The sequence below is a fragment of the Notamacropus eugenii genome, chromosome 2 (assembly GCF_028372415.1).
Source record: "Notamacropus eugenii isolate mMacEug1 chromosome 2, mMacEug1.pri_v2, whole genome shotgun sequence".
In the NCBI taxonomy this organism is placed as follows: Eukaryota; Metazoa; Chordata; class Mammalia; order Diprotodontia; family Macropodidae; genus Notamacropus; species Notamacropus eugenii.
In genome coordinates, this window is record NC_092873.1 from 28,176,553 (window position 1) to 28,188,900 (window position 12,348).

The 12,348-nt window shown below is 46.8% G+C and overlaps 1 protein-coding gene across 2 annotated transcripts; it reads right to left on the reverse strand.

The window, feature by feature from the left end:
• Window positions 1-911: 911 nt before the first annotated feature.
• On the reverse strand, window positions 912-12,284 carry CIMAP1A (ciliary microtubule associated protein 1A). Of its 2 annotated transcripts, XM_072639594.1 has the most exons (7): window positions 12,130-12,284; window positions 11,069-11,193; window positions 10,479-10,679; window positions 10,156-10,257; window positions 1,841-1,962; window positions 1,190-1,330; window positions 912-1,088 (listed from the first exon to the last, which is right to left on the reverse strand). In XM_072639594.1, exons 2-7 carry the CDS (start codon window positions 11,175-11,177, stop codon window positions 999-1,001), a joined length of 765 nt encoding a protein of 254 aa, XP_072495695.1. In that variant the 5' UTR covers window positions 11,178-11,193; window positions 12,130-12,284; the 3' UTR covers window positions 912-998. The 2 variants fall into 2 exon arrangements, with proteins under 2 accessions (XP_072495695.1, XP_072495694.1); XM_072639593.1 differs by having other exon boundaries at window positions 996-1,330.
• Window positions 12,285-12,348: the final 64 nt, after the last annotated feature.

Here is a 12,348-nt window from a genome sequence, read left to right on the forward strand (position 1 = left end):
ATGAATCAGTGTGAGGAGTGGGCAGATCCGAGGTCCTAAGAACTAACATGAGGGTTGCTCTGTGCTTGGCCCTGCATTCAGGTTAATGAAGGAAGCAGGGGTGGGGACCATTCCTTATGGGGCCTGGCTGAAGGGACTGCAGGAACATCTCCCTGGAAGTTACCTTCAAGTATTTGAAAGGCTGCCACATGGAAGAGGAATTTGACTCTCTGTCTCACCCTAAAGGCTGGACTATGACAGATGCCAGCTTAATGAGAGGAAAAAGCTTGATGAGCGTCCAAAAGGTCAGCGGTGGCCTCAGGAAGGAGGGGGTTCCTCTCTGCTGGACCATTAATGGCCAGTTCTGGGTTGAGTCCCTTCCAATTCTGGCACTGTGGGATGCCCTTTGAGGACTCTCCAGGGGGTTTACACAAGGGCCAAGGAGAAGGGAGGGTTGGTTCACGCCATTCAACCAACTCCTGGCTTCTCTTGCACTTGTTAATCCAGAGCTTTGCCTAGGTGTAGGTCTCCAGTCATGCTTCCCCCTCTCTCTGGGAACAGCATTTAGGGATACCTGGGTCATCTTGGGGTCCAGCAGTTTGGTCAGGGTACCCTGCCCTTAGAGCCCTCTTTTTCTCAGACTTGAGGCAAAAGTTCTGGCAGGTGGGAAGTTGGAGGTGAAACCTGACAAGGGACCCTTCTTTTCATATCAGCAGACTGGGCCCCCATAGCAGATATAATGGGTGATTTATTAAACATCCAGGCACAGCAGGAAACAAGATTAATAAACATAAACTCCGTCATAGAAAAAAATAAATGCATTCACTGTTTCTGAGCATGCATGGCCCTATCCCAGGGTGTGTAGCATGGCCAAAACTATCACTTGATTGAAAGAAGGAGAACTCTCTGATCACCTGCAGAGGGTCTCCCTCAGAGAAAAGGCAAATTTGTTGTCAGAAGGATCATGATGGAGCCTGGGAGGTGGCCAGAGCAACTTGTCCCCAGGCAAGGGGAAGGGCTTACTCCACATCCAGGATGAGAGGAGTCATGTAGTCGGAATGCTTGATTCCAAAACTGAGGAAAGGGGCACTGGGTTTGTTCATCGTCACCTGGGAGGAGACAGAGAAAGAAGTCCTGGCTTGTGAGGTCTTGACTTTCCTAGCCCACACCATCCCAGTCTGCTAGTCCTGCCCATGCCCAGCCCCCAAACCTTCTCTGGGCTGTGAGCGCCTGGGCCTGGCTTCAACGTTTTATCTCCAAAGTTCTCAATTCGGGCAGCCATGGTATATTGTGGGGCCTTGTACTTCACCACCTGGATATCAGTCTGTCGGTATGCAGCAGGGCCTGGGGTCTGTGGGAAAAATCAGAACTCAGTCAGATTGGTAGCCCGAACGCTCCTGCCCTCTGTCTGGGTGCTGTGGTCTGTGGAGAGCAACCCCAGAGGACCTTGGCTGTGGTCCCCCCCAGTCGTCTCTCTTTGTGGGGGCTGTGTTGTTGCTGTACGACTGGAGGAGGGTTTGAGACCCTGAAGTGCTGCTGGTGTTGTGTGTGTGTGTGTGTGTGTGTGTGTGTGTGTGTGTGTGTATGTATGTAGCCATTCCAAGTCTAACAAACTGGGGAGCAGAATGCCCAGGAAGAGATAGACAGAAAGATCCCTCCAGAGAGATTCTCTCACTGTGACTGGATCCCATTTTCCCTGACATGGGGACACAACTCAGTATTTCTGGTCATGTGTTTGCACATAAAATGTAACTGAGAAATGAGAGGAGTGGCGTTTGGGCCTGCTGAGCCCCTGTCAGGAGACCCGAGGTGTCAGGGGACTCAAGGGACCCTGGGGAGAAATTCTGAGGGGACCACTTACCTTGTGAAGGTCCTGGCTGAATCCACCCAGCTTGCTCCTGCCCTTGATGGAGAAGGAGGGCTGGGAGACTTTGCCCACAGTATGTGGTCCCATCACCATTGGCAGCATATATGCTGCTGGTCCTGGGGGAGTGGAGATCAAATACTAGCCTATCTGAATACAGACAGACTCAACTGTCCCCATTTCAGAGCCATCTCCTAGGGTTCTCCTCTGATGTACTGAGCCCCACTCTTCTGACGGCCACTCCTCCCACACTCCCTTGTCAGGCCACCAGTCCTCTGTCCATATCACTCAACTGGAACTTCTCTGAAAAAACCTTTCACTGTACATGAGCATCCAGCCTTTGAGACTGATGCCTTGTTTGTAAGGAGCCCATGAGGAGAAAGTCAGCATCTGCTTCTCATGCACAAAATGGGAACCTCATAAAGTTTGTGATCAGGGAGAGAGAGAGATGAGCCGGGCATGGTCTGACGTGTTCTCTGGATCTTGGGGGAGGATTTTGGAGAAAGCCTTAAAATTCTATAGCACAGGGCAGTCTAAGAGGGATGGGTAAGGATCAAGAATAAAATTCTGGTCAGTCAGTCAATAAACAAGAATTCAGTGCCTACTATGTGGAAGGCACTGTGCTAATCTTCAGGGATACAAAGAAAGGCAAAAGACAGCCCCTACCCTCCAGGAGCTTCCAGTCTAATGGGGGAGACAACTTGGAGATAATCAACAGAGGCCAGGCTCTGATCCTGATCGGATCCCTCAGGGGATCAGGAAAGCTTCCTGTAGAAGGTGGGCTGGAAGGAAGCTATGAAGTGGAGATAAGGAGGGAGAGCATTCCAGTCATGGGAGGGCAGCCAGAGAAGGTGCCCAGGGCCCAGAGATGGAGCACGTTATTTGAGGAACAGCATGTACATATAGAGGGGCTGGATCCTGTCACTGGCTCCAACAGTATGTGCAAGAAGTGGGTGGTATGAGGTGTAAGGAGACTAGAAAGGTATGTGTGTGTGAGGGGTTGGTGATGAAAGACTTTGATCCTGGAGTAATAGGGAGCCACAGGCTGTTATGGCAATAGCCCAGGCACCAGGAGATGAGGGCTGATGAGAAGGATGACTCCTATGTTGGGAGCCTGAGGGTCTGACAGGACAGTGATAGGGAAAGTAGGAATAGGGGAGCATGTCTAGTTCAGTTTTGGACAAGGCGAATTGTTGTTTATGGGATGTCCAATAGCTAATTGGAGAAGTGAGATTGGAGGTCATCAGAGATGACTGGATAAGTAGATTTGAGAATCCTCAGCATAGAGATGGTTATTAAATCCATGGGAGCTCATGATATCACCAGAAATAGTAGTCTAGAGGGAGAAGAGCAGAGAGCCCAGAGCAGCCACACCACCTATGTTGTTAGCAGGCATGACCTGGATGAGGATTCAGAAAAGGGGACTCTGCATCAATTCATGTCTTTCCAGGTTTTCCTGAAATCATCCTGTTTATCATTTTATATAGCACAAGAGTGCTGTATATCAGTGATGTTCAGTCATTCTCCCATTGAGGGGGCATCTTCTCAATTGGCAGTTCTTTGTCATCACAAAAAGAGTTGCTATAAAAATTTTTGTACATATGGAATCTTTTCCCTTTCTTATGATCTCTTTGGGATACAGACCTAGTAGTGGTGTTGCTGGATCACAAAGAATGCAGTTTGATAGCTCTTTGGGCACAGTTCTAAATTACTCTTCAGAAGGGTTGGATCAGTTCGCAACTCCACCAATAGGGCATTAGTGTCCAGTTTTCCCATATCCCCTCTAATATTTGTCATTTTCCTTTTCTGTCATATTAGCCAATCTGATCAGTGTGAGGTGGTACCTTAGAGTTGTTATACTTTGCATTTCTCTAATCAATAGTGATTTAGAGCATTTTTTCCTATGGTTATAGAGAGCTTTGATTTCTTTGTCTGAAAACTGCCTGTTCATACTCTTTGACCATTACTCAATTGGAGAATGACTTGTATTCTTATAGATTTGACTCATATATGTCATTTGAGAAATGAAGCTTTTATCAGAGAAACTTGCTGTAAAATTTCCTACCCTCCCATCCCTGCCCCCAATTTCCTGCTTTCCTTCTAATCTTGACTGAATTGGTTTTGTTTGTATAAAATCTTTTAAATGTCATGTAATCATAATTATGTGTTTTTATCTTACAATGCTCTCTATCTCTTATTTGATCATAAATTCTTCCCTTATTCATAGATCTGACATGTAAAAATTTTTCATGCTCCCCTAACTTGCTTACGGCTTCACTATTTATGTCTGAATTGTGTACCTTTTGACCTTATCTTTGTAGATGGCATGAAATGCTGGTGTATGCCTAGTTTCTGCCATAATGTTTTCTAGTTTTCCTAGCAATTTTTGTCATATGGTGAGTACTTGACCCAAAAGCTGGGATGTTTAGGTTTATCAAACACTAGATTGCAATGATCATTTTACTAAAGTGAATTGTGTGCCTAATCTAGGGTACTAATTCACTATTTTATTTCTTAACCAGTACTAGATTATTTGGATGATTACTGTTTTAAAATACAGTTTGAGATCTGGTATGACTGTACTACCTTTCTTCACATTTAAAAAGATTAATTCCCTTGGTATCCTTAACCTTTTGTTCTCTGAGATGAATTTTGTTATTATTTTTTTCTAGCTCTATAAAACAACTTTTGATAGTTTGATTGGTATGGCTCTGAATAAGTAAATTAGTTTAGACAGAATTGTCATTTTTATTATATTTATATTATATATTTATTATCCTGGCTTGAACTGGCCTTAAACAATTGCTGTTTTTCCAATTGTTTAGATCTGACTTTATTTGTGTGGAAAGTGTTTTGGAATTGTGTTCATAATTCCAGGTTTGTTTTGGCAGGTAGACTCCCAAAAATTTTGTATTGTGCACAGTTATTTTAAATAGAATTTCTTCTCCTACCTCTTGCTGCTGAACTTTGTTGGTAACCTATAGAAATGCTGATGATTTATGTGCATTTATTTCATATCCTGCAACTTTACTAAATGTAACTTTGTTAATGATTTTTAGTTGATTCTCTAGGGTTTTCTAAGTATATCATCGTATCATTTGCAAAGAGGGACAGTTTTGACTCCTCATTGCTTTTTCTAATTTCTTCAACTTCTTTTTCTTCTATTATTGCCAAAACTAACATTTCTAGTACAATATTGGATAATAGCGATGATAATGGGCATCTCTTGTGTTTTTAATAGGAAGCTTTTCCTGCATCTATTGAGATAATCATATGATTTTTGTTGGTTTTGTTATTGATATGATCAATTATGCTGATAGTTTTCCTAATATTGAACCAACCCTGCATTCCTAGTAAAAATCCCACCTGATGATAATGGGCGATCCCTGTATTGTGGTAATTTCTTTGCTAGTATGTTATTTAAAATTTTTGCAGCAATGTTCATTAAGAAAATTGGGCTATAGCTTTTCTTTCTCTGTTTTGGCTCTTCCTTTTTAGGTGTTAGTACCCTACTTATGTTGTAAAAGTAATTTGGTAGGACTCTTTCTTTGCCTATTTTTCCAAATATTTTATATAGTATTAGAATTAATAGTTCTTTAAAGGTTTCATAGAATTCACTTGTGGATACAGCTAGTCCTGGGTTTCTTAGAAGACTCATTTTAAGGCTTGTTCATTTTTCCCCCTAAGATGGGGTTATTTAGGCATTCTGTATCCTCTTCTGTTAATCTGGACAATTTATAGATTTGTAAATATTCATCCATTTCATTTTGATTGTCAGATAGTTGGGCAAATAACCTCTAATAATTGCTTTAACATCATCTTCATTGGTAGTGAATTCACCCTTTTCATTTTTGATACTGGTAAATTTTGTATTTTTTCATAAAGCCAGATCCTAGTTTTATTTATTAGTTAGATGGTTTTCTTACTTGCAATTTTATTAATCTATTTTGAGATTAAGGATTAATGAGACACTGAAGACAATAGAGGGGGCAATGTGCTGGAGGAGACAGGTTGAGATGGGAGCAGGGGCTGTCTCTGCTTTTTCATGGGTATTTACAGAGCTCATTATATGGTACTCACTTCATTCATATTCATTCATTCAATCATTCATTCATTCATTCAATACAAATCAACAGAGTGATATAGCAGGCTAACCCTGCCAAGAGGCCAAGGGTCTAGGAACAAGAGACTTATTGCTCAGACCACTAAAGAGCTCAGACCACACCTAGATTCCTGCTTCCAGTTTTGGGCATCTTGGGTCAAGAAAGGCATTGATCAGCTTTGGCATTTCCAGCAGAAGGTGACCGGATACAGAAGGACGTGGAGTCCACGTCACGAAAATGGATAAAGTAATGGAGATGTTGAGTTTGGAAAAGATTCAGGAGGACAATGGGAGCTGATCCAAATATATGGCAGGCTCTTGAATGGAGGACAGAGCCAGGAACCTCAAAGGAGGATATGCCTGTCCTAGGATGGGGCAGGTTTCAGTGACCTCCAGAGTCCCTTCCAAGGTAAGTTTTAAAGAGGTTGAATTAGGCTGGTTATCAGGAAAAACTTCATTTCAAAGAGAGCTGTCACAGAGCAGAAGGGATTGTTTTTGGAGGTAGAGAGGGAGACAGGGAGAGAGAGGAAGGGAGAAAGCCTGCCAGCTAGATGGACACAGAGAGACAAAAAGTGACAAATACAGAGACAGATAGAGGGTAGAGAGAAGATGGCCTGGGAGAGAGCTCATTGCTTACTCCTGGCACAGGATCTGGGGCTACAGTGAGAATTCTGATTCCAAAGAGTGAGCAGGCAGGTAGGAAGAGGAGAGAACAATGTTTAGGGAGGGAGGGCCTATGACCCAAAGTCCCACGTGCTACAGAGAGGTCTAGGAAGATGAGGGCTGAGACCAAGGTCATGGTCTTTTAGCTATGAAGAGAAAATGTCTACTCCCTGCTCAGGTGAACTCAGTGTGCCCATTGTGTAGATGGCAGTGTGTGTTCATCATCATCAAATAAACAGTCATTAAGTAGCTACTCTGTGCTAGGCACTGTGCTAAGTCCTGGAGATACAAAAAGGGAGAAAAAAAAGACAGTCCCTGCCCTCAAGAAGCTTATAATTCAATGGGGAAGCCAACACACAAATAACCATGTGCAAACACGCCACAGACAGGTTAAATAGGAAATAACAGAGAGAAGACACTGGAGTTTAGAGAGTTTGGGAAAGGCTTCCAATTAAAGATGGGGTTTTAGTTGGGACTTAAAGGAAGCCAAGGAAGAGGAGACAGAGCCTTCCAATCGCGAAGGAGCTGAGAGATGGAATCTATTGTTCCTGAAGTAGCCCAAAGGCCAGGGTCACTAGATTGAAGAGTATGGTCAGGGAAGAAGGCATATGAAGATTGGAAAGGTGGGAGGGGGCTGGTTATGAAGGAGCTTTGAATACCTTTGCTCCTGGAGGTAATAGGGAGCCACTGGAGTTTATTGGGTAGGGGGAGGTAACATGATCAGATTTGTATTGTAGGAAAATGGTTTTGGTGGCTGAATGGAAGATGGACTGAAGAGGGGAGAGATTTGAGGCAGGCAGACTCCTGGATCTATTACATGGTCCAGGATCTGCACCTTGGTGGGGGCAATGTCAGAGGAGAGAAGGCGGAGTAGATGAGAGATGATGCAGAGGTGAAATCTACAAGAAATACGTAGAAGTGAAATTGAGAGACTTTGGCACCATTTTACATCTGGATGTCTGCTACAGTGAGGAATACAGGATGACTCTTATATTAGGAGCCTGAGGTGCCTTCCCTACACAGAAACAGAGAGGGGTGGGGAGGGGTTAGGGGGAATGATCATGAGTTCTATTCTGGATATGATGAGTTTAGGATGTCCACTGGACTCCCAGCTTGGGGTGTCTGAAAGGCAGTTGGGTTTTACATTTATCCTTAGGGAAGGACACATTACTATGTTCTAGTCTTGAATGGAGACTGTGGGTCAGCTGCCCCCAGACACCCAGCAGTGAGTGACCAAACCTAGCTCTTCCTTTTGGGCATCCTTTTTCCCCAACGTCACCCTACCTTGAAACTCCAGTCACCTGACTCTCCCCCATCCTTGCTTGTTCCCAACATCCCAACCCTGTCCACTCTATCTGTAGAGCATCACTCCTTTGCCCCACCCTCCAGCTGAACACCCCCCTACAGTTCTGGCTGTCAAAATATTTTGGAGACATCCTGTTTTCCAGAGCTAAGGCCCAGCAAGAAGGTTGTGCCTTGAGTTTGGCATAACAATAATCCTTTGCACCCTGGAATGATCTCACCCTCTGGCAAAGTGCATTGTTTGGACCAGCACCAGTGTTGTCTAAGGAATTAAGCTCCCCTTATTTTCCAGAGTCATTCATCACATGTTCACAATCCCTGTTCCTTGTCACTGACAAGTATTGCAGTGCTGTTCCCATCCCATAGCTCTGATTCTGTGCCTTGCAGGGTAGCCACAACCTTGAAGATTTGAGTCAATCCTCACCTCACCTTACCACAGGACCTCGAAACACTGTACTGTCCCAAGAAATGCTAACCATGAGAACTAACTCAAGATCTAAGAATGATTGTGTTGTGGGTCAACCCCTTTCATGTATATAAGTGGCCCAGGGCTTAGCAGTCTTTATAAGCCCTCCTTCTTGGGGGGGGGGAGGGAGCATTTCCATTTAAAAACATCATTTTCCTCATCTGAAGTTAATTATACTTCTGCTTGTGTCCTGACTCTGTAGTCTCTAGGCTGCTCTGTTTTGTCTCCAGTCACTACTGGCTTAGAGGCCAGTTCTAGTCTGATTGACATGGCCATGTCACTGCCCTGTTCAACAAGGCCTTTCTCAGTGCCCTATGTCTTAAAGAGTTGAGGACCTTGGCTGTCTGTATAGTCCTCTCTCCATCCTTATTCACCCCACCCTTTTCCTCCCCTTGTTCCCACATTACACAAATTCTCCATGATCTCCTCACTATTCTCTTAACAAGCTGCATATGTTCCCACCTCCATGCTGTCTCCCATGCTGTTCCTCCTGCCCAGAATGCCCTCTTTCTCTTCTCCCCTTTTCTGAGACCCTTTAAAACCAAATTTGAAGCTTCCTCCCTCCATGAAGCCTTTTGGGCTTCCTTTCTCCTTTCTTAGAACAGGAAAGACATGTGAAGTGATAGGATGTGAATGTCACACATGACATTACATTATTCTAATAAGGACTCATCAAACCTGCATCTCCTGTGCAGAAGGAGGCCCCTGCTCCCAGCTCTGAGGCCTGTGGGTCTAGCGTATGATTCCTTATCTAGACTGCTCCTTGAGGGTGGGCTCCATGTTGTCTTCTTCATGTTAGTTTATCCAGTGCTCACCAGCCACAGGGCTTGGTATACAGCAGGTGCTTAATCAATGCTTGTTGAATGAAATGTCATCTCTCCCCTTCCCCACCCCTTGTATTTTCTTCTTGTCTTGCGCACTCACTCTCACACACTTGCTCATTCATCCTCATTGTCTCAGACTTGGATTCTTTCCCCCAGCACACTGGAATAGCCCTAGTCCTTCCTCTGCCCACACTGAACTTTCTACTCTGACTTCTGGGTCCTTTGTTCCTCCCCTCCCTCTCTAGGAGGCCCAACCTTAGCCAGTATCTTCAGGGCTATTTGAAAGCACTTAATACGATTTCCTTTGCCCCCTTCTCTCTCTCCATGCCTAAGGCCCCACTATTTCTGTTGACCCCAAGGAGGCTGTATCCTAGGCTCCAGGGAACGATCTGTGTGTGTGTGTGTGTCTCTGCCTCTCTGTGTCCGTGTCCAGGTCTCTCTCTATTGATGGTAGGTGGCAAAGTGGATAGAGTGCTGGAATTGGAGTCAGGAAGACCTTTGCTCAAATCTGGCCTCAGACACAGACTAGCTGTGTGATCCTGGGCAAGTCACTTCCTCTCTGTCTGCCTCAGTTTCCTTCACTGTAAAATGGAATTAATAACCTCACCTCCCAGGGTTGTGAGGACAAAACCAAGTGTTTGTAAAGTCCCTTTCAATCCTTCAAGCTTTATATAAATTTTAGCTAATATTATCTTTCTTCTGTCTCTGTCTCCTTCCCCCTTCCCTCCCCTTTTATCTCGTCCTCGCTTCCCTCCCTCTTCTGTCCTCTCCTGTATCTCCCCTCCTCTGTCCTCTCTTGTCTGTCTCCCTTCCCTTTTCATATCTGTCTCCTTCCCTTCCCTCCTCCTTCCTCTCTATCTGTTTCTTCTCCCTTCCGATGCTTCCCTCCCCCCTCTTCTTTGCTCTGTCTCTGCCTCAGTTTTCAGGGTTCCTTCCTCTGGGCTCCGGTGCTGACCTGGGGTGCTGTCCACACGGAAGGACTTGGTCCTGGCAGAGATGGAGTGGCTGGGCGCTGAGTTGAATACATATTTGATGGATTTCTCTGGGGAGTATTCTCCTGTGAGGGAAAAAGAGGGAAAATGGCCCATGTTCGTATAGCACCTTGAGGCTGTCAAGGACCTTCCTCTGGGACCCCAAATAAGCCACCGAGAAGGTAGGGAGGTGAAGGTCAGGGCCAGCACTTGAACCTAAGTATCCTGACTCAGATGGAGAGAGGGCAGGCTCTGGCAAGGCAGAGGGAGAAGGGTTAGAGTTAGTCATTCCCTTTGGGTCACTCACCAGGGCCTGGTGTTGTGACAGTCTTGGTCTGGTAGCGTCCCAGGATAGAGAAGGCAGGGCCCATGTCCTTGCCCGTCCGGAGTATCTTGGGATTCACACTGTAGCGGGGCCCAGGGGAGTAGTTCTGTGTCAGGAGCATGGGAGCCCCACGGAAGCTGTAGGCTGGGGCCCTCGGCTTGGTTGGGGTGTGCTTCACGAAACCTGCAAATTGGGGAGGGGAGAGGAGCTTTACACCCAGTTAGCCTGTGGCCCCTCTATTGATGTCCCCCTGGCCTTGAGAAGGCCCAGCTGGACTTTGCCCTGCAAGGCTGAGTTTAGAGACTGTCCTGGGCTTGGGGGGCCTGGGGAGGGCTCTGACTTCAGGACCTCTTAAATCCTAACCAGCAGAGGAGCAGGCCTCTGTGCCTGGGAGGGAGCATTCCCATGACAGGGCTCCCTTGAGGGCTGGAAGGGTTGAAGCCTGTGAGATCTGGGTCCTTCTTCTCATGGGGATGCAGTTTCCTGGCCAGGTCCCTTCCCTGGCCCTTATTCCAGCTCCCTCCCCACCACAGGTGGGCCCCATGAGCCAGAGTTGGCTTGCTTCTGGGTACCTGTGGTTCCTGGGATCATGTACTTGGGGCCTGGGCTGGTGTATAGGGCCATGATGGGCCCCCGAGGGTGGTGGGGCCTCCAGGAGCCCACCCATATATCTTCAGTCATGTCGTCTGTAGGGTTTCTGAGAGAAGAAAGCAGAGGGTGAGTGGTTGCCCCCAGAGCTGGGAGTGAGCCCAAGGGGTCTCAGCATCATGAATAACTCTAAGAGTACCCTGGACATTTCCAGGGGGAAGGAGACCTAGCGTGAGGTCCTGGAGGTGATGGACTGAGTAGGGGATGGCATGATCCCACTTGCATCATTGCTTTCACAACTGAGGAGACTGAGGCCACCAGCTAACAGCTATCAGACTGTCACTGCAGAGCAGCTAGGAGGCAGGAGGGAAGGAGAGCCTGCCCCAAAGGAGAGAAGGGGGTTCATGGCAGATTGGACATGAGGATGACAGAGCGGGAGGTGATGATGCAGGCCATGCCCCATTCTCTTCTTATTATCCTATCCAGAATTAAAAGAGGGGCAGCTGGCCTAGAAACTGGGATACTGGAAGCCAGTGCACACTGTGGAGGGAGGGGGGCAGGTACTGGTTAGAGGCTGCCAAAGGAGAAAAGCAGAAGGTGCCTGGCCTAGTGCTGGTTGTGGGAGTGGGGGAGCCTCTGCTGCCATGGCCTGGCCCCCTACTGTTCCCCACCCGCCTCTCCAGTCATCTAGTGCTTGGACTTTTGGTGCCTTGCTGAGCTCACTCCTGCTCCTTCTGCAGGAACCAGAGTTGTAGAGTGGAGGGTGCTCAGAAAATGCCCGAAAAGGAACCTGCCCATCCCATCTCAAAAGCCTCCCACCAGCACCAGGAGGTAAGAATGTGCCGCGAGCACAGATAGAATGAAGGGGTTGGACTCCTATGGTCCCATCCAGCTCTTGGTCTGTTGTCCTCTGGTCCCAGCTCTAACCCTGACCCTGACCCCCACCCCGATGGCTGGCTCTGTGCCTCTTGGAAGATGCCTAGCCTTACTAGCTGGGGAGAGAAGACCTCCAGCAGTCACTGCGTATGATAGGGCTGGACCTCACCTCTCTGGTCCCAGGGAAGGTTAGGGATTTGGCAGCTCTAGTCACATACAGGGCAATCACACCCAGGTCTCGTCACTCAGCTCCCCCTCCAGTATTCACCAACTGGGACATCCAGCCCCCTCCCTCTCTGCCACCTGGGGACCTCAGAACAATCTAGCGCTAGGTAATGCTTCTGAGTTCTAGAACCTCTCTTTGTGTGATGGAGACAATTGCTTCCTG